This window comes from Scyliorhinus torazame, chromosome 3, assembly GCF_047496885.1.
Source record: "Scyliorhinus torazame isolate Kashiwa2021f chromosome 3, sScyTor2.1, whole genome shotgun sequence".
NCBI lineage: Eukaryota > Metazoa > Chordata > Chondrichthyes > Carcharhiniformes > Scyliorhinidae > Scyliorhinus > Scyliorhinus torazame.
The window spans coordinates 377,545,646-377,565,603 of record NC_092709.1 but is presented as its reverse complement, the minus strand read 5'-3'; the positions used below and the strand labels follow the sequence as shown (position 1 = coordinate 377,565,603).

Below are 19,958 nucleotides of genomic sequence, written 5' to 3'. Positions count from 1 at the left end.
ACATATAAGATTATGAAGGGAACAGATAGGATAGATGCGGGCAGGTTGTTTCCACTGGCGGGTGAAAGCAGAACTAGGGGGCATAGCCTCAAAATAAGGGTAAGTAGATTTAGGACTGAGTTTAGGAGGAACTTCTTCACCCAAAGGGTTGTGAATCTATGGAATTCCTTGCCCAGTGAAGCAGTAGAGGCTCCTTCATTAAATGTTTTTAAGATAAAGATAGATAGTTTTTTGAAGAATAAAGGGATTAAGGGTTATGGTGTTCGGGCCGGAAAGTGGAGCTGAGTCCACAAAAGGTCAGCCATGATCTCATTGAATGGTGGAGCAGGCTCGAGGGGCCAGATAGAACATAGAACAATACAGCGCAGTACAGGCCCTTCGGCCCACGATGTTGCACCGAAACAAAAGCCATCCAACCTACACTATGCCATTATCATCCATATGTTTATCCAATAAACTTTTAAATGCCCTCAATGTTGGCGAGTTCACCATTGTAGCAGGTAGGGCATTCCACGGCCTCACTACTCTTTGCGTAAAGAACCTACCTCTGACCTCTGTCCTATATCTATTACCCCTCAGTTTAAAGTTATGTCCCCTCGTGCCAGCCATATCCATCCGCGGGAGAAGGCTCTCACTGTCCACCCTATCCAACCCCCTGATCATTTTGTATGCCTCTATTAAGTCTCCTCTTAACCTTCTTCTCTCCAACGAAAACAACCTCAAGTCCATCAGCCTTTCCTCATAAGATTTTCCCTCCATACCAAGCAACATCCTGGTAAATCTCCTCTGCACCCGCTCCAAAGCCTCCACGTCCTTCCTATAATGCGGTGACCAGAACTGTACGCAATACTCCAAATGCGGCCGTACCAGAGTTCTGTACAGCTGCAACATGACCTCCCGACTGCGGAACTCAATCCCTCTACCAATAAAGGCCAACACTCCATAGGCCTTCTTCACAACCCTATCAACCTGGGTGGCAACTTTCAGGGATCTATGTACATGGACACCTAGATCCCTCTGCTCATCCACACTTTCAAGAACTTTACCATTAGCCAAATATTCCGCATTCCTGTTATTCCTTCCAAAGTGAATCACCTCACACTTCTCTACATTAAACTCCATTTGCCACCTCTCGGCCCAGCTCTGCAGCTTATCTATATCCCTCTGTAATCTGCTACATCCTTCCACACTATCGACAACACCACCGACTTTAGTATCGTCTGCAAATTTACTCACCCACCCTTCTGCGCCTTCCTCTAGGTCATTGATAAAAATGACAAACAGCAACGGCCCCAGAACAGATCCTTGTGGTACTCCACTTGTGACTGTACTCCATTCTGAACATTTCCCATCAACCACCACCCTCTGTCTTCTTTCAGCTAGCCAATTTCTGATCCACATCTCTAAATCACCCTCAATCCCCAGCCTCCGTATTTTTTGCAATAGCCTACCGTGGGGAACCTTATCAAACGCTTTGCTGAAATCCATATACACCACATCAACTGCTCTACCCTCGTCTACCTGCTCAGTCACCTTCTCAAAGAACTCAATAAGGTTTGTGAGGCATGACCTACCCTTCACAAAGCCATGCTGACTATCCCTGATCATATTATTCCGATCTAGATGATTATAAATCTTGTCTCTTATAATCCCCTCCAAGACTTTACCCACTACAGACGTGAGGCTCACCGGCCTATAGTTGCCGGGGTTGTCTCTGCTCCCCCTTTTGAACAAGATGGCCGACTCCTGCTCCTAGTTCTTATGTAGGGGATTCTATAATTAGGGGGATTGATGGCATCCTTTGTAAGCCAGATCGAGAGTCCCGCATGGTATGTTGCCTGCCCGGTGCCAGGGTGAGGGACATCTCTGATTGGCTTGAAAGGATTTTGGAGAGGGAGGGGGAGGATCCAGTTGTTGTGGTCCACGTTGGGACTAACAACATAGGTAAGACTAGGAAAGAGGACCTGTTTGGGGATTATCAAACACTAGGGACTAAATTAAAGAACAGGTCCTCCAGGGTTATAATCTCTGGATTACTACCCGAGCCACGTGCCAATTGGCATCGGGTTGAGAAAATTAGAGAAGTTCACACGTGGCTAAAGGAGTGGTGCGGGGAAGAGGGATTCCATTTCATGGGGCATTGGCATCAGTACTGGGGCTGGAGGGACCTGTACCGTTGGGACGGTCTTCACCTGAACCATTCTGGGACCAGTGTTCTAGCGAATAGGATAAATAGGTTGGTCACAAGGACTTTAAACTAGCAAGTTGGGGGGAAGGGAAGGGTAAAGCTATGGACAGTATAATGGTTAATGGCGAGCAAGGCAGCAGGTTACGTGACAGGTTATTATGTAGAGATATGGGTTCAAAGACAAGGAAAATTAGGAGAAAGGGTAAGAGGAAAAATAATTTGCGAAAATTTACTGATCAAGGTGTTAGGATTCATAACAAAGACATAAAAAACAGCATAAGTGTACTTTACCTGAATGCTCGTAGTATACGAAATAAGGTGAATGAGTTGATGGCGCAAATCACCGTGAATGACTATGATTTAGTGGCCATTACTGAAACATGGTTAAAAGATGGTCACGACTGGGAGTTAAATATCCAAGGGTATCAGACTATACGAAAGGATAGAATGGACGGTAAGGGCGGTGGTGTAGCTTTGTTGTTTAAGGATGGCATCCGGGCAATAGTAAGGGATGACATTGGTGCTATGGAGGACAAGGTTGAATCAATTTGGGTGGAAATCAGGAATAGTAAGGCGAAAAGGTCACTGATAGGAGTAGTCTATAGGCCACCAAATAGTAACAGGATGGTAGGGCAGGCAATAAGCAAAGAAATAACGGATGCATGTAGAAATGGTACAGCGGTTATCATGGGAGATTTTAATCTGCATATCGATTGGTTTAACCAGGTTGGTAAAGGCAGCCTTGAGGAGGAGTTTATAGAATGTGCCCGGGATAATTTCCTGGAACAGTATGTAATGGAACTTACAAGGGAACAAGTGCTGCCATCTCCAGCTCCTCCAAGACCGAGTTAGGGAACTGGAGCTGGAGTTGGAAGAACTTCGGATCATTCGGGAGGCAGAAGGGGTCATAGATAGCAGCTTCAGGGAATTAGTTAGACCAAAGATTGGAGATAGGTGGGTAACTGTAAGAGGGACTGGGAAAAAACAGTCAGTGCAGGGATCCCCTGCGGTCGTTCCCCTGAGAAACAAGTATACTGCTTTGGATACTTGTGGGGGGGGGGACTTACCAGGGGTAAGCCATGGGGTACGGGCCTCTGGCACGGAGTCTGTCCCTGTTGCTCAGAAGGGAAGGGGGGAGAGGAGCAGAGCATTAGTAATTGGGGACTCTATAGTCAGGGGCACAGATAGGAGATTTTGTGGGAGCGTGAGAGACTCACGTTTGGTATGTTGCCTCCCAGGTGCAAGGGTACGTGATGTCTCGGATCGTGTTTTCCGGGTCCTTAGGGGGGAGGGGGAGCAGCCCCAAGTCGTGGTCCACATTGGCACCAACGACATAGGTAGGAAAGGGGACAAGGATGTCAGGCAGGCTTTCAGGGAGCTAGGATGGAAGCTCAGAACTAGAACAAACAGAGTTGTTATCTCTGGGTTGTTGCCCGTGCCACGTGATAGTGAGATGAGGAATAGGGAGAGAGAGCAATTAAACACGTGGCTACAGGGATGGTGCAGGCGGGAGGGATTCAGATTTTTGGATAACTGGGGCTCTTTCTGGGGAAGGTGGGACCTCTACAGACAGGATGGTCTACATCTGAACCTGAGGGGCACAAATATCCTGGGGGGGGAGATTTGTTAGTGCTCTTTGGGGGGGTTTAAACTAATGCAGCAGGGGCATGGGAACCTGGATTGTAGTTTTAGGGTAAGGGAGAATGAGAGTATAGAGGTCAGGAGCACAGATTTGACGTCGCAGGAGGGGGCCAGCGTTCAGGTAGGTGGTTTGAAGTGTGTCTACTTCAATGCCAGGAGTATACGAAATAAGGTAGGGGAACTGGCAGCATGGGTTGGTACCTGGGACTTCGATGTTGTGGCCATTTCGGAGACATGGATAGAGCAGGGACAGGAATGGATGTTGCAGGTTCCGGGGTTTAGGTGTTTTAGTAAGCTCAGAGAAGGAGGCAAAAGAGGGGGAGGTGTGGCGCTGCTAGTCAAGAGCAGTATTACGGTGGCGGAGAGGATGCTAGATGGGGACTCTTCTTCCGAGGTAGTATTGGCTGAAGTTAGAAACAGGAAAGGAGAGGTCACCCTGTTGGGAGTTTTTTATAGGCCTCCTAATAGTTCTAGGGATGTAGAGGAAAGGATGGCGAAGATGATTCTGGATGTGAGCGAAAGTAACAGGGTAGTTATTATGGGAGACTTTAACTTTCCAAATATTGACTGGAAAAGATATAGTTTGAGTACAATAGATGGGTCGTTTTTTGTACAGTGTGTGCAGGAGGGTTTCCTGAAACAATATGTTGACAGGCCAACAAGAGGCGAGGCCACGTTGGATTTGGTTTTGGGTAATGAACCAGGCCAGGTGTTGGATTTGGAGGTAGGAGAGCACTTTGGGGACAGTGACCACAATTCGGTGACGTTTACGTTAATGATGGAAAGGGATAAGTATACACCGCAGGGCAAGAGTTATAGCTGGGGGAAGGGCAATTATGATGCCATTAGACGTGACTTGGGGGGGATAAGGTGGAGAAGTAGGCTGCAAGTGTTGGGCACACTGGATAAGTGGGGCTTGTTCAAGGATCAGCTACTGCGTGTTCTTGATAAGTATGTACCGGTCAGACAGGGAGGAAGGCGTCGAGCGAGGGAACCGTGGTTTACCAAGGAAGTGGAATCTCTTGTTAAGAGGAAGAAGGAGGCCTATGTGAAGATGAAGTGTGAAGTTTCGGTTGGGGCGATGGATAGTTACAAGGTAGCGAGGAAGGATCTAAAGAGAGAGCTAAGACGAGCAAGGAGGGGACATGAGAAGTATTTGGCAGGAAGGATCAAGGAAAACCCAAAAGCTTTCTATAGGTATGTCAGGAATAAGCGAATGACTAGGGAAAGAGTAGGACCAGTCAAGGACAGGGATGGGAAGTTGTGTGTGGAGTCTGAAGAGATAGGCGAGATACTAAATGAATATTTTTCATCAGTATTCACTCAGGAAAAAGATAATGTTGTGGAGGAGAATGCTGAGCCCCAGGCTAATAGAATAGATGGCATTGAGGTACGTAGGGAAGAGGTGTTGGCAATTCTGGACAGGCTGAAAATAGATAAGTCCCCGGGACCTGATGGGATTTATCCTAGGATTCTATGGGAGGCCAGGGAAGAGATTGCTGGACCTTTGGCTTTGATTTTTATGTCATCATTGGCTACAGGAATAGTGCCAGAGGACTGGAGGACAGCAAATGTGGTCCCTTTGTTCAAAAAGGGGAGCAGAGACAACCCCGGCAACTATAGACCGGTGAGCCTCACGTCTGTAGTGGGTAAAGTCTTGGAGGGGATTATAAGAGACAAGATTTATAATCATCTAGATAGGAATAATATGATCAGGGATAGTCAGCATGGCTTTGTGAAGGGTAGGTCATGCCTCACAAACCTTATTGAGTTCTTTGAGAAGGTGACTGAACAGGTAGACGAGGGTAGAGCAGTTGATGTGGTGTATATGGATTTCAGCAAAGCGTTTGATAAGGTTCCCCACGGTAGGTTATTGCAAAAAATACGGAGGCTGGGGATTGAGGGTGATTTAGAGATGTGGATCAGAAATTGGCTAGCTGAAAGAAGACAGAGGGTGGTGGTTGATGGGAAATGTTCAGAATGGAGTACAGTCACAAGTGGAGTACCACAAGGATCTGTTCTAGGGCCGTTGCTGTTTGTCATTTTTATCAATGACCTAGAGGAAGGCGCAGAAGGGTGGGTGAGTAAATTTGCAGACGATACTAAAGTCGGTGGTGTTGTCGATAGTGTGGAAGGATGTAGCAGGTTACAGAGGGATATAGATAAGCTGCAGAGCTGGGCCGAGAGGTGGCAAATGGAGTTTAATGTAGAGAAGTGTGAGGTGATTCACTTTGGAAGGAATAACAGGAATGCGGAATATTTGGCTAATGGTAAAGTTCTTGAAAGTGTGGATGAGCAGAGGGATCTAGGTGTCCATGTACATAGATCCCTGAAAGTTGCCACCCAGGTTGATAGGGTTGTGAAGAAGGCCTATGGAGTGTTGGCCTTTATTGGTAGAGGGATTGAGTTCCGGAGTCGGGAGGTCATGTTGCAGCTGTACAGAACTCTGGTACGGCCGCATTTGGAGTATTGCGTACAGTTCTGGTCACCACATTATAGGAAGGACGTGGAGGCTTTGGAGCGGGTGCAGAGGAGATTTACCAGGATGTTGCCTGGTATGGAGGGAAAATATTATGAGGAAAGGCTGATGGACTTGAGGTTGTTTTCGCTGGAGAGAAGAAGGTTAAGAGGAGACTTAATAGAGGCATACAAAATGATCAGGGGGTTGGATAGGGTGGACAGTGAGAGCCTTCTCCCGCGGATGGATATGGCTGGCACGAGGGGACATAACTTTAAACTGAGGGGTAATAGATATAGGACAGAGGTCAGAGGTAGGTTCTTTACGCAAAGAGTAGTGAGGCCGTGGAATGCCCTACCTGCAACAGTAGTGAACTCGCCAACATTGAGGGCATTTAAAAGTTTATTGGATAAACATATGGATGATAATGGCATAGTGTAGGTTAGATGGCTTTTGTTTCGGTGCAACATCGTGGGCCGAAGGGCCTGTACTGCGCAGTATTGTTCTATGTTCTATGTTCTATAAGCGGTCCTAGATCTGGTCCTGTGTAATGAGGCAGGATTGATTAATGATCTCATAGATAGGGATCCTCTCGGAAGGAGCGATCACAATATGGTTGAATTTAAAATACAGATGGAGGGTGAGAAGGTAAAATCTAACACTAGTGTTTTGTGCTTAAACAAAGGCGATTACAATGGGATGAGAGAAGAACTAGCTAAGGTAGACTGGGAGCAAAGACTTCATGGTGAAGCAGTTGAGGAACAGTGGAGAACCTTCCGAGCGATCTTTCAGTGTTCAGAAAAGGTTCATACCAACAAAAAAGAAAGACGGTAGAAAGGGGAAAAATCGACCGTGGATGTCTAAGGAGGTGAGGGAGAGTATCAAATTGAAGGAAAAAACATACAAAGTGGCAAAGATCAGTGGGAGATTAGAGGACTGGGAAGTCTTTAGGGGACAACAGAAAGCTACTAAAAAAGCCATAAAGAAGAGTAAGGTAGACTATGAAAGTAAACTGGCTCAGAATATAAAAGCAGATAGTAAAAGCTTCTACAAATATATAAGACAAAAAAGAGTGGCTAAGGTAAATATTGGTCCTTTGGAAGATGAGAAGGGAGATTTAATAATAGGAGACGGGGAAATGGCTGAGGAGCTGAACAGGTTTTTTGGGTCAGTCTTCACAGTGGAAGACACAAATAACATGTCAGTGACTGATGGAAATGAGGCTATGATAGGTGAGGACCTTGAGATGATTGTAATCACTAAGGAGGTAGTGATGGGCAAGCTAATGGGGCTAAAGGTAGATAAGTCTCCTGGCCCTGATGGGATGCATCCCAGAGTGTTAAAAGAGATGGCGAGGGAAATTGTAAACGCACTAGTGATAATTTATCAAAATTCACTAGACTCTGGGGTCGTCCCAGAGGATTGGAAATTAGCAAACGTGACACCACTGTTTAAAAAAGGAGGTAGGCAGAAAGCGGGTAATTATAGGCCGGTAAGCTTAACTTCGGTAGTAGGGAAAATGCTGGAATCTATCATTAAGGAGGAAATAGCGGGGCACCTGGAGGGAAATTGTCCCATTGGGCAGGCGCAGCATGGGTTCATAAAGGGTAGGTCGTGTCTGACTAATTTGGTAGAATTTTTTGAGGACGTTGCCAGTGCAGTAGATAACGGGGAGCGATTGGATGTGGTATAGCTGGATTTCCAGAAAGCTTTTGACAAGGTGCCACACAAAAGGTTTCGGCATAAACTAAAGATGCATGGCATTGAGGGTAAAGTGGTAGCATGGGTAGAGGATTGGTTAACTAACAGAAAGCAGAGAGTGGGGATAAATGGGTGTTTCTCTGGTTGGCAACCTGTAACTAGTGGGGTCCCTCAAGGATCAGTGTTGGGCCCGCAGTTGTTCACAATTTACATAGACGATTTGGAGTTGGGGACCAAGTGCAATGTGTCCAAGTTTGCAGACGACACTAAGATGAGTGGTAAAGCAAAAAGTGCAGAGGATACCGGAAGTCTGCAGAAGGATTTGGATAGGTTAGGTGAATGGGCTAGGGTCTGGCAGATGGAATTCAATGTTGCCAAGTGTGAGGCTATCCATTTTGGGAGGAATAACAGCAGAATGGATTATTATTTAAACGGTAAGATGTTAAAACATGCTGCTATGCAGAGGGACCTGGGTGTGCTGGTGCACGAGTCGCAAAAAGTTGGTGTGCAGGTGCAACAGGTGATTAAGAAGGCTAATCGAGTTTTGTCCTTCATTGCTAGAGGGATGGAGTTCAAGACTAGGGAGGTTATGCTGCAATTGTATAGGGTGTTGGTGAGGCCACATCTGGAGTATTGTGTTCAGTTTTGGTCTCCTTACCTGAGAAAGGACGTACTGGCACTGGAGGGTGTGCAGAGGAGATTCACTCGGTTAATCCCAGAGCTGAAGGGGTTGGATTACGAGGAGAGGGTGAGTAGACTGGGACTGTACTCATTGGAGTTTAGAAGGATGAGGGGGGATCTTATGGAGACATATAAAATAAGAAGGGAATAGATAGGATAGATGCGGGCAGGTTGTTTCCACTGGCGGGTGAAAGCAGAACTAGGGGGCATAGCCTCAAAATAAGGGGAAGTAGATTTAGGACTGAGTTTAGGAGGAACTTCTTCACCCAAAGGGTTGTGAATCTATGGAATTCCTTGCCCAGTGAAGCAGTAGAGGCTCCTTCATTAAATGTTTTTAAGATAAAGATAGATAGTTTTTTGAAGAATAAAGGGATTAAGGGTTATGGTGTTCGGGCCGGAGAGTGGAGCTGAGTCCACAAAAGATCAGCCATGATCTCATTGAATGGCGGAGCAGGCTCGAGGGGCCAGATGGCCGACTCCTGCTCCTAGTTCTTATGTACTCACTCGTTCCGTTCAATCTCCAGGATTAGCTCCCTCTCTCTGAGAGACACACTCACTGTTCCTCGGACAGGATAGGAAACCTGGAGATCACAAAGAGATTTCATCAACACAGAGCAAAGGAAAACATCCAGGCCTGAATAGACGGGGGGCGCAGAGGGGGGGCGCAGAGGGGGGGCGCAGAGGGGGGGCGCAGAGGGGGGGCGCAGAGGGGGGGCGCAGAGGGGGGGGCGCAGAGGGGGGGGCGCAGAGGGGGGGGCGCAGAGGGGGGGGCGCAGAGGGGGGGCGCAGAGGGGGGGCGCAGAGGGGGGGCGCAGAGGGGGGGCGCAGAGGGGGGAGCGCAGAGGGGGGGGCGCAGAGGGGGGGGCGCAGAGGGGGGGCGCAGAGGGGGGGCGCAGAGGGGGGGCGCAGAGGGGGGGCGCAGAGGGGGGGCGCAGAGGGGGGGCGCAGAGGGGGGGCGCAGAGGGGGGGCGCAGAGGGGGGGCGCAGAGGGGGGGCGCAGAGGGGGGGCGCAGAGGGGGGGCGCAGAGGGGGGGCGCAGAGGGGGGGCGCAGAGGGGGGGCGCAGAGGGGGGGCGCAGAGGGGGGGCGCAGAGGGGGGGCGCAGAGGGGGGGCGCAGAGGGGGGGCGCAGAGGGGGGGCGCAGAGGGGGGGCGCAGAGGGGGGGCGCAGAGGGGGGGCGCAGAGGGGGGGCGCAGAGGGGGGGCGCAGAGGGGGGGCGCAGAGGGGGGGCGCAGAGGGGGGGCGCAGAGGGGGGGCGCAGAGGGGGGGCGCAGAGGGGGGGCGCAGAGGGGGGGCGCAGAGGGGGGGCGCAGAGGGGGGGCGCAGAGGGGGGGCGCAGAGGGGGGGCGCAGAGGGGGGGCGCAGAGGGGGGGCGCAGAGGGGGGGCGCAGAGGGGGGGGCGCAGAGGGGGGGGCGCAGAGGGGGGGCGCAGAGGGAGGGCGCAGAGGGAGGGCGCAGAGGGGGGGCGCAGAGGGGGGCGCAGAGGGGGGCGCAGAGGGAGGGCGCAGAGGGGGGGCGCAGAGGGGGGGGCGCAGAGGGGGGGGCGCAGAGGGGGGGGCGCAGAGGGGGGGCGCAGAGGGGGGGCGCAGAGGGGGGGCGCAGAGGGGGGGCGCAGAGGGGGGGCGCAGGGGGGGGGCGCAGAGGGGGGGCGCAGAGGGGGGGCGCAGAGGGGGGGCGGAGGGGGGGCGCAGAGGGGGGCGCAGAGGGGGGGCGCAGAGGGGGGGGCGCAGAGGGGGGGCGCAGAGGGGGGGCGCAGAGGGGGGGCGCAGAGGGGGGGCGCAGAGGGGGGGCGCAGAGGGGGGGCGCAGAGGGGGGGCGCAGAGGGGGGGCGCAGGGGGGGGCGCAGAGGGGGGGCGCAGAGGGGGGGCGCAGAGGGGGGGGCGCAGAGGGGGGGCGCAGAGGGGGGGCGCAGAGGGGGGGGGGGTGCAGAGGGGGGGGTGCAGAGGGGGGGGCGCAGAGGGGGGGCGCAGAGGGGGGGCGCAGAGGGGGGGCGCGCAGAGGGGGGGCGCAGAGGGGGGGCGCAGGGGGGGGGCGCAGAGGGGGGGCGCAGAGGGGGGGCGCAGAGGGGGGGCGCAGAGGGGGGGCGCAGAGGGGGGGCGCAGAGGGGGGGCGCAGAGGGGGGGGGGCGCAGAGGGGGGGCGCAGAGGGGGGGCGCAGAGGGGGGCGCAGAGGGGGGCGCAGAGGGGGGCGCAGAGGGGGGCGCAGAGGGGGGCGCAGAGGGGGGCGCAGAGGGGGGGCGCAGAGGGGGGCGCAGAGGGGGGCGCAGAGGGGGGCGCAGAGGGGGGCGCAGAGGGGGGCGCAGAGGGGGGCGCAGAGGGGGGCGCAGAGGGGGGCGCAGAGGGGGGCGCAGAGGGGGGCGCAGAGGGGGGCGCAGAGGGGGGCGCAGAGGGGGGCGCAGAGGGGGGCGCAGAGGGGGGCGCAGAGGGGGGCGCAGAGGGGGGCGCAGAGGGGGGCGCAGAGGGGGGCGCAGAGGGGGGGCTGGGGGGGCGGTGGGGAAGAGGGGAGGCTGGGGGGGCGGAGGGGCGGGGGGGCAGGGGGCGTGGGGGGAAGCAGGTGGCAGGGGGGCAGGCGGGGGGCGGATGGGTGGGGGGGTCACAGGGGGGGGGCTGGGGGGGGTCACAGGGGGGGCAGACTGACCCCCACGCTGACCACACACTGACCCACCTGCTCGCCCGCTTCCATCATCCGAACACTCTGATCCCGGCCAATCCAATATGGAACAAAGCGATATCCCCGAGGAACATCTGCAGGGGGATCAGAGCAATCTGTCAATCTCAACCTGAACCCCAGTGAGAGTCAGTGTGTGTGGGACCCGTACCCCAGTGAGAGTCAGTGTGTGTGGGACCCATACCCCAGTGAGAGTCAGTGTGTGTGGGACCCGTACCCCAGAGAGAGTCAGTGTGTGTGGGACCCGTACCCCAGTGAGAGTCAGTGTGTGTGGGACCCGTACCCCAGTGAGAGTCAGTGTGTGTGGGACCCGTACCCCAGTGAGAGTCAGTGTGTGGGACCCGTACCCCAGTGAGAGTCAGTGTGTGTGGAACGCGTACCCCAGTGAGAGTCAGTGTGTGTGGGACCCGTACCCCAGTGAGAGTCAGTGTGTGTGGGACCCGTACCCCAGTGAGAGTCAGTGTGTGTGGGACCCGTACCCCAGTAAGAGTCAGTGTGTGTGGGACCCGTACCCCAGTGAGAGTCAGTGTGTGTGGGACCCGTACCCCAGTGAGAGTCATTGTGTGTGGGGCCCCTACCCCAGTGAGAGTCAGTGTGTGCGGAACCCATACCCCAGTGAGAGACAGTGTGTGTGGAACCCGTACCCCAGTGAGAGTCAGTGTGTGTGGGACCCATACCTCAGTGAGAGTCAGTGTGTGTGGGACCCATACCTCAGTGAGAGTCAGTGTGTGTGGGACCTGTACCCCAGTGAGAGTCAGTGTGTGTGGGACCCGTACCCCAGTGAGTGTCAGTGTGTGTGGGACCCGTACCCCAGTGAGAGTCAGTGTGTGTGGGACCCATACCTCAGTGAGAGTCAGTGTGTGTGGGACCTGTACCCCAGTGAGAGTCAGTGTATGTGGGACCCATACCCCAGTGAGAGTCAGTGTGTGTGGGACCCGTACCCCAGTGATAGTCAGTGTGTGTGGGACCCGTATCCCAGTGAGAGTCAGTGTGTGTGGGACCTGTACCCCAGTGAGAGTCAGTGTGTGTGGAACCCGTACCCCAGTGAGAGTCAGTGTGTGGGGGACCCGTACCCCAGTGAGAGTCAGTGTGTGTGGAACCCATACCCCAGTGAGAGTCAGTGTGTGTGGGACCCGTACCCCAGTGAGAGTCAGTGTGTGTGGGACCCGTACCCCAGTGAGAGTCAGTGTGTGTGGGACCCGTACCCCAGTGAGAGTCAGTGTGTGTGGGTCCCGAACCCCAGTGAGAGTCATTGTGTGTGGAACCCGTACCCCAGTGAGAGTCAGTGTGTGTGGGACCCGTACCCCAGTGAGAGCCAGTGTGTGTGGGGCCTGTACCCCAGTGAGAGTCAGTGTGTGGGACCCGTACCCCAGTGAGAGTCATTGTGTGTGGAACCCGTACCCCAGTGAGACTCAGTGTGTGGGACCCGTACCCCAGTGAGAGTCAGTGTGTGTGGGACCCGTACCCCAGTGAGAGCCAGTGTGTGTGGGGCCTGTACCCCAGTGAGAGTCAGTGTGTGTAGGACCCGTACCCCAGTGAGAGTCAGTGTGTGTGGGGCCCGTACCCCAGTGAGAGTCAGTGGGTGTGGGACCCGTACCCCAGTGAGAGTCAGTGTGTGTGGGACCCGTACCCCAGTGAGAGTCAGTGTGTGTGGGACCCGTACCCCAGTGAGAGTCAGTGTGTGGGACCCGTACCCCAGTGAGAGTCATTGTGTGTGGAACCCGTACCCCAGTGAGAGCCAGTGTGTGTGGGACCCGTACCCCAGTGAGAGTCAGTGTGTGTGGGACCCGTACCCCAGTGAGAGTCAGTGTGTGTGGGACCCGTACCCCAGTGAGAGTCAGTGTGTGTGGGACCCGTACCCCAGTGAGAATCAGTGAGTGTGGGACCCGTACCCCAGTGAGAGTCAGTGAGTGTGGGACCCGTACCCCAGTGAGAGTCAGTGTGTGTAGGACCCGTACCCCAGTGAGAGTCAGTGTGTGTGGGACCCGTACCCCAGAGAGAGTCAGTGTGTGTGGGACCAGCACCCCAGTGAGAGTCAGTGTGTGTGGGACCCGTACCCCAGTGAGAGTCAGTGTGTGTGGGACCCGTACCCCAGTGAGAGTCAGTGTGTGTGGGACCCGTACCCCAGTGAGAGTCAGTGTGTGTGGGACCTGTACCCCAGTGAGAGTCAATGTGTGTGGGACCCGTACCCCAGTGAGAGTCAGTGTGTGTGGAACCCGTACCCCAGTGAGAGTCAGTGTGTGTGGGACCCATACCTCAGTGAGAGTCAGTGTGTGTGGGACCCGTACCCCAGTGAGAGTCAGTGTGTGTGGGACCCGTACCCCAGTGAGAGTCAGTGTGTGTGGGACCCATACCTCAGTGAGAGTCAGTGTGTGTGGGGCCCGTACCTCAGTGAGAGTCAGTGTGTGTGGGGCCCGTACCCCAGTGAGAGTCAGTGTGTGTGGGGCCCGTACCCCAGTGAGAGTCAGTGTGTGTGGGACCCGTACCCCAGTGAGAGTCAGTGTGTGTGGGACCCGTACCCCAGTGAGAGTCAGTGAGTGTGGGACCCGTACCCCAGTGAGAGTCAGTGAGTGTGGGACCCGTACCCCAGTGAGAGTCAGTGTGTGTAGGACCCGTACCCCAGTGAGAGTCAGTGTGTGTGGGACCCGTACCCCAGTGAGAGTCAGTATGTGTGGGGCCCGTACCCCAGTGAGAGTCAGTGTGTGTCGAACTGTACACCAGTGAGAGTCAGTGTGTGTGGGACCCGTACCCCAGTGAGAGTCAGTGTGTGTGGGGCCCGTATCCCAGTGAGAGTCAGTGTGTGTGGGACCCGTACCCCAGTGAGAGTCAGTGTGTGTGGGACCCGTACCCCTGTGAGAGTCAGTGTGTGTGGGGCCCGTACCCCAGTGAGAGTCAGTGTGTGTGGGACCCGTACCCCAGTGAGACTCAGTGTGTGGGGCCCGTACCCCAGTGAGAGTCAGTGTGTGTGGGACCCGTACCCCAGTGAGACTCAGTGTGTGGGACCCGTACCCCTGTGAGAGTCAGTGTGTGTGGGACCCGTACCCCAGTGAGAGTCAGTGTGTGTGGAACCCGTACCCCAGTGAGAGTCAGTGTGTGTGGGACCCGTACCCCAGTGAGAGTCAGTGTGTGTGGGACCCATACCTCAGTGAGAGTCAGTGTGTGTGGGGCCCGTACCCCAGTGAGAGTCAGTATGTGTGGGGCCCGTACCCCAGTGAGAGTCAGTGTGTGTCGAACTGTACACCAGTGAGAGTCAGTGTGTGTGGGACCCGTACCCCAGTGAGAGTCAGTGTGTGTGGGGCCCGTACCCCAGTGAGAGTCAGTGTGTGTGGGACCCGTACCCCAGTGAGAGTCAGTGTGTGTGGGACCCGTACCCCTGAGAGAGTCAGTGTGTGTGGGGCCCGTACCCCAGTGAGAGTCAGTGTGTGTGGGACCCGTACCCCAGTGAGACTCAGTGTGTGGGGCCCGTACCCCAGTGAGAGTCAGTGTGTGTGGGACCCGTACCCCAGTGAGACTCAGTGTGTGGGACCCGTACCCCTGTGAGAGTCAGTGTGTGTGGAACCCGTACCCCAGTGAGAGTCAGTGTGTGTGGGACCCGGACCCCAGTGAGAGTCAGTGTGTGTGGGACCCGTACCCCAGTGAGAGTCAGTGTGTGTGGGACCCGTACCCCAGTGAGGGTCAGTGTGTGTGGACCCCGTACCCCAGTGAGGGTCAGTGTGTGTGGACCCCGTACCCCAGTGAGAGTCAGTGTGTGTGGGACCCGTACCCCAGTGAGAGTCAGTGTGTGTGGGACCCGTACCCCAGTGAGAGTCAGTGTGTGTGGGACCCGTACCCCAGTGAGAGTCAGTGTGTGGGACCCATACCCCCGTGAGAGTCATTGTGTGTGGAACCCGTACCCCAGTGAGGGTCAGTGTGTGTGGACCCCGTACCCCAGTGAGAGTCAGTGTGTGTGGGACCCGTACCCCAGTGAGAGTCAGTGTGTGTGGGACCCGTACCCCAGTGAGAGTCAGTGTGTGGGACCCGTACCCCAGTGAGAGTCAGTGTGTGTGGGACCCGTACCCCAGTGAGAGTCAGTGTGTGTGGGACCCGTACCCCAGTGAGAGTCAGTGTGTGGGACCCGTACCCCAGTGAGAGTCAGTGTGTGTGGAACGCGTACCCCAGTGAGAGTCAGTGTGTGTGGGACCCATACCTCAGTGAGAGTCAGTGTGTGTGGGACCCGTACCCCAGTGAGAGTCAGTGTGTGTGGGACCCGTACCCCAGTGAGAGTCAGTGTGTGTGGGACCCATACCTCAGTGAGAGTCAGTGTGTGTGGGGCCCGTACCCCAGTGAGAGTCAGTATGTGTGGGGCCCGTACCCCAGTGAGAGTCAGTGTGTGTGGGACCCGTACCCCAGTGAGAGTCAGTGTGTGTGGGACCCGTACCCCAGTGAGAATCAGTGAGTGTGGGACCCGTACCCCAGTGAGAGTCAGTGAGTGTGGGACCCGTACCCCAGTGAGAGTCAGTGTGTGTAGGACCCGTACCCCAGTGAGAGTCAGTGTGTGTGGGACCCGTACCCCAGAGAGAGTCAGTGTGTGTGGGACCCGCACCCCAGTGAGAGTCAGTGTGTGTGGGACCCGTACCCCAGTGAGAGTCAGTGTGTGTGGGACCCGTACCCCAGTGAGAGTCAGTGTGTGTGGGACCCGTACCCCAGTGAGAGTCAGTGTGTGTGGGACCTGTACCCCAGTGAGAGTCAATGTGTGTGGGACCCGTACCCCAGTGAGAGTCAGTGTGTGTGGAACCCGTACCCCAGTGAGAGTCAGTGTGTGTGGGACCCATACCTCAGTGAGAGTCAGTGTGTGTGGGACCCGTACCCCAGTGAGAGTCAGTGTGTGTGGGACCCGTACCCCAGTGAGAGTCAGTGTGTGTGGGACCCATACCTCAGTGAGAGTCAGTGTGTGTGGGGCCCGTACCCCAGTGAGAGTCAGTATGTGTGGGGCCCGTACCCCAGTGAGAGTCAGTGTGTGTCGAACTGTACACCAGTGAGAGTCAGTGTGTGTGGGACCCGTACCCCAGTGAGAGTCAGTGTGTGTGGGGCCCGTACCCCAGTGAGAGTCAGTGTGTGTGGGACCCGTACCCCAGTGAGAGTCAGTGTGTGTGGGACCCGTACCCCTGTGAGAGTCAGTGTGTGTGGGGCCCGTACCCCAGTGAGAGTCAGTGTGTGTGGGACCCGTACCCCAGTGAGACTCAGTGTGTGGGGCCCGTACCCCAGTGAGAGTCAGTGTGTGTGGGACCCGTACCCCAGTGAGACTCAGTGTGTGGGACCCGTACCCCTGTGAGAGTCAGTGTGTGTGGGACCCGTACACCAGTGAGAGTCAGTGTGTGTGGAACCCGTACCCCAGTGAGAGTCAGTGTGTGTGGGACCCGTACCCCAGTGAGAGTCAGTGTGTGTGGGACCCATACCTCAGTGAGAGTCAGTGTGTGTGGGGCCCGTACCCCAGTGAGAGTCAGTATGTGTGGGGCCCGTACCCCAGTGAGAGTCAGTGTGTGTCGAACTGTACACCAGTGAGAGTCAGTGTGTGTGGGACCCGTACCCCAGTGAGAGTCAGTGTGTGTGGGACCCGTACCCCAGTGAGAGTCAGTGTGTGTGGGACCCGTACCCCTGAGAGAGTCAGTGTGTGTGGGGCCCGTACCCCAGTGAGAGTCAGTGTGTGTGGGACCCGTACCCCAGTGAGACTCAGTGTGTGGGGCCCGTACCCCAGTGAGAGTCAGTGTGTGTGGGACCCGTACCCCAGTGAGACTCAGTGTGTGGGACCCGTACCCCTGTGAGAGTCAGTGTGTGTGGAACCCGTACCCCAGTGAGAGTCAGTGTGTGTGGGACCCGGACCCCAGTGAGAGTCAGTGTGTGTGGGACCCGTACCCCAGTGAGAGTCAGTGTGTGTGGGACCCGTACCCCAGTGAGGGTCAGTGTGTGTGGACCCCGTACCCCAGTGAGGGTCAGTGTGTGTGGACCCCGTACCCCAGTGAGAGTCAGTGTGTGTGGGACCCGTACCCCAGTGAGAGTCAGTGTGTGTGGGACCCGTACCCCAGTGAGAGTCAGTGTGTGTGGGGCCCGTACCCCAGTGAGAGTCAGTGTGTGTGGGACCCGTACCCCAGTGAGACTCAGTGTGTGGGGCCCGTACCCCAGTGAGAGTCAGTGTGTGTGGGACCCGTACCCCAGTGAGACTCAGTGTGTGGGACCCGTACCCCTGTGAGAGTCAGTGTGTGTGGGACCCGTACCCCAGTGAGAGTCAGTGTGTGTGGAACCCGTACCCCAGTGAGAGTCAGTGTGTGTGGGACCCGTACCCCAGTGAGAGTCAGTGTGTGTGGGACCCATACCTCAGTGAGAGTCAGTGTGTGTGGGGCCCGTACCCCAGTGAGAGTCAGTATGTGTGGGGCCCGTACCCCAGTGAGAGTCAGTGTGTGTCGAACTGTACACCAGTGAGAGTCAGTGTGTGTGGGACCCGTACCCCAGTGAGAGTCAGTGTGTGTGGGACCCGTACCCCAGTGAGAGTCAGTGTGTGTGGGACCCGTACCCCTGAGAGAGTCAGTGTGTGTGGGGCCCGTACCCCAGTGAGAGTCAGTGTGTGTGGGACCCGTACCCCAGTGAGACTCAGTGTGTGGGGCCCGTACCCCAGTGAGAGTCAGTGTGTGTGGGACCCGTACCCCAGTGAGACTCAGTGTGTGGGACCCGTACCCCTGTGAGAGTCAGTGTGTGTGGAACCCGTACCCCAGTGAGAGTCAGTGTGTGTGGGACCCGGACCCCAGTGAGAGTCAGTGTGTGTGGGACCCGTACCCCAGTGAGAGTCAGTGTGTGTGGGACCCGTACCCCAGTGAGGGTCAGTGTGTGTGGACCCCGTACCCCAGTGAGGGTCAGTGTGTGTGGACCCCGTACCCCAGTGAGAGTCAGTGTGTGTGGGACCCGTACCCCAGTGAGAGTCAGTGTGTGTGGGACCCGTACCCCAGTGAGAGTCAGTGTGTGTGGGACCCGTACCCCAGTGAGAGTCAGTGTGCGGGACCCATACCCCAGTGAGAGTCATTGTGTGTGGAACCCGTACCCCAGTGAGGGTCAGTGTGTGTGGACCCCGTACCCCAGTGAGAGTCAGTGTGTGTGGGACCCGTACCCCAGTGAGAGTCAGTGTGTGTGGGACCCGTACCCCAGTGAGAGTCAGTGTGTGGGACCCGTACCCCAGTGAGAGTCAGTGTGTGTGGGACCCGTACCCCAGTGAGAGTCAGTGTGTGGGACCCGTACCCCAGTGAGAGTCAGTGTGTGTGGGACCCGTACCCCAGTGAGAGTCAGTGTGTGTGGGACCCGTACCCCAGTGAGAGTCAGTGTGTGTGGAACCCGTACCCCAGTGAGAGTCAGTGTGTGTGGGACCCGTACCCCAGTGAGAGCCAGTGTGTGTGGGGCCTGTACCCCAGTGAGAGTCAGTGTGTGTGGGACCCGTACCCCAGTGAGAGTCAGTGTGTGTGGGACCCGTACCCCAGTGAGAGTCAGTGTGTGTGGGACCCGTACCCCAGTGAGAGTCAGTGTGTGTGGGGCCCGTACCCCAGTGAGAGTCAGTGTGTGTGGGACCCGTACCCCAGTGAGAGTCAGTGTGTGTGGGGCCCGTACCCCAGTGAGAGTCAGTGTGCGTGGGACCCGTACCCCAGTGAGAGTCAGTGTGTGTGGGACCCGTACCCCAGTGAGAGTCAGTGAGTGTGGGACCCGTACCCCAGTGAGAGTCAGTGTGTGTGGGACCCGTACCCCAGTGAGAGTCAGTGTGTGTGGGACCCGTACCCCAGTGAGAGTCAGTGTGTGTGGGACCCGTACCCCAGTGAGAGTCAGTGTGTGTGGAACCCGTACCCCAGTGAGAGTCAGTGTGTGTGGGACCCGTACCCCAGTGAGAGTCAGGGTGTGTGGGACCCGTACCCCAGTGAGAGTCAGTGTGTGTGGGACCCGTACCCCAGTGAGAGTCAGTGTGTGTGGAACCCGTACCCCAGTGAGAGTCAGTGTGTGTGGGACCCGTACCCCAGTGAGAGTCAGTGTGTGTGGAACCCGTACCCCAGTGAGAGTCATTGTGTGTGGAACCCGTACCCCAGTGAGAGTCAGTGTGTGTGGGTCCCGTACCCCAGTGAGAGTCAGTGTGTGTGGGACCCGTACCCCAGTGAGAGTCAGTGTGTGTGGGACCCGTACCCCAGTGAGAGTCAGTGTGTGTGGGAGGGTGGGTGGGGTCGGTAGCGGGTGGGGTCGGTCGCGGGGGTCCCCCACACACTCACACCCCCGGGTGGGCTCCGGGCTCCGCGGGATTTTGTGTCTCTCACCCGGCGGGGTCTCCGCTCCGCCCGCGCTCCGCACCCAGAATCCCAGAATCAGCAACGCGGCGGCCGGCATCGTGAACTCGGCTCAGCTCCCTGGGAGTGAGACCCCGCCCCCAACCCAAACCCCGCCCCCTTTCCCAAACCCCGCCCCCATCCCAAACTCCGCCCCTAATCCAAACCCCGCCCCTTTCCCAAACCCCGCCCCTTCACCCAAACCCCGCCCTCATCCCAAACCCCGCCCCTAATCGAAACCCCGCCCCCAACCCAAACCCCGCCCCCTTTCCCAAACCCCGCCCCCATCCCAAACTCCG

General features: G+C 56.3%; 1 protein-coding gene across 1 annotated transcript in view; it reads right to left on the bottom strand.

Moving 5' to 3' along the window:
- Positions 1-19,753, bottom strand: part of LOC140409456 (disintegrin and metalloproteinase domain-containing protein 33-like) — a 163,702-nt gene extending 143,949 nt beyond the window's left edge. The window contains exons 1-3 of the mRNA XM_072497888.1: positions 19,651-19,753; positions 11,333-11,412; positions 9,174-9,250 (exon numbers count right to left, since the gene is read on the bottom strand). Coding sequence (XP_072353989.1) covers positions 9,174-9,250; positions 11,333-11,412; positions 19,651-19,720 — 227 coding nt within the window. The 5' untranslated portion in view covers positions 19,721-19,753. The remainder of the gene's footprint in view (positions 1-9,173; positions 9,251-11,332; positions 11,413-19,650) is intronic.
- Between the last annotated feature and the right edge of the window lie 205 nt (positions 19,754-19,958).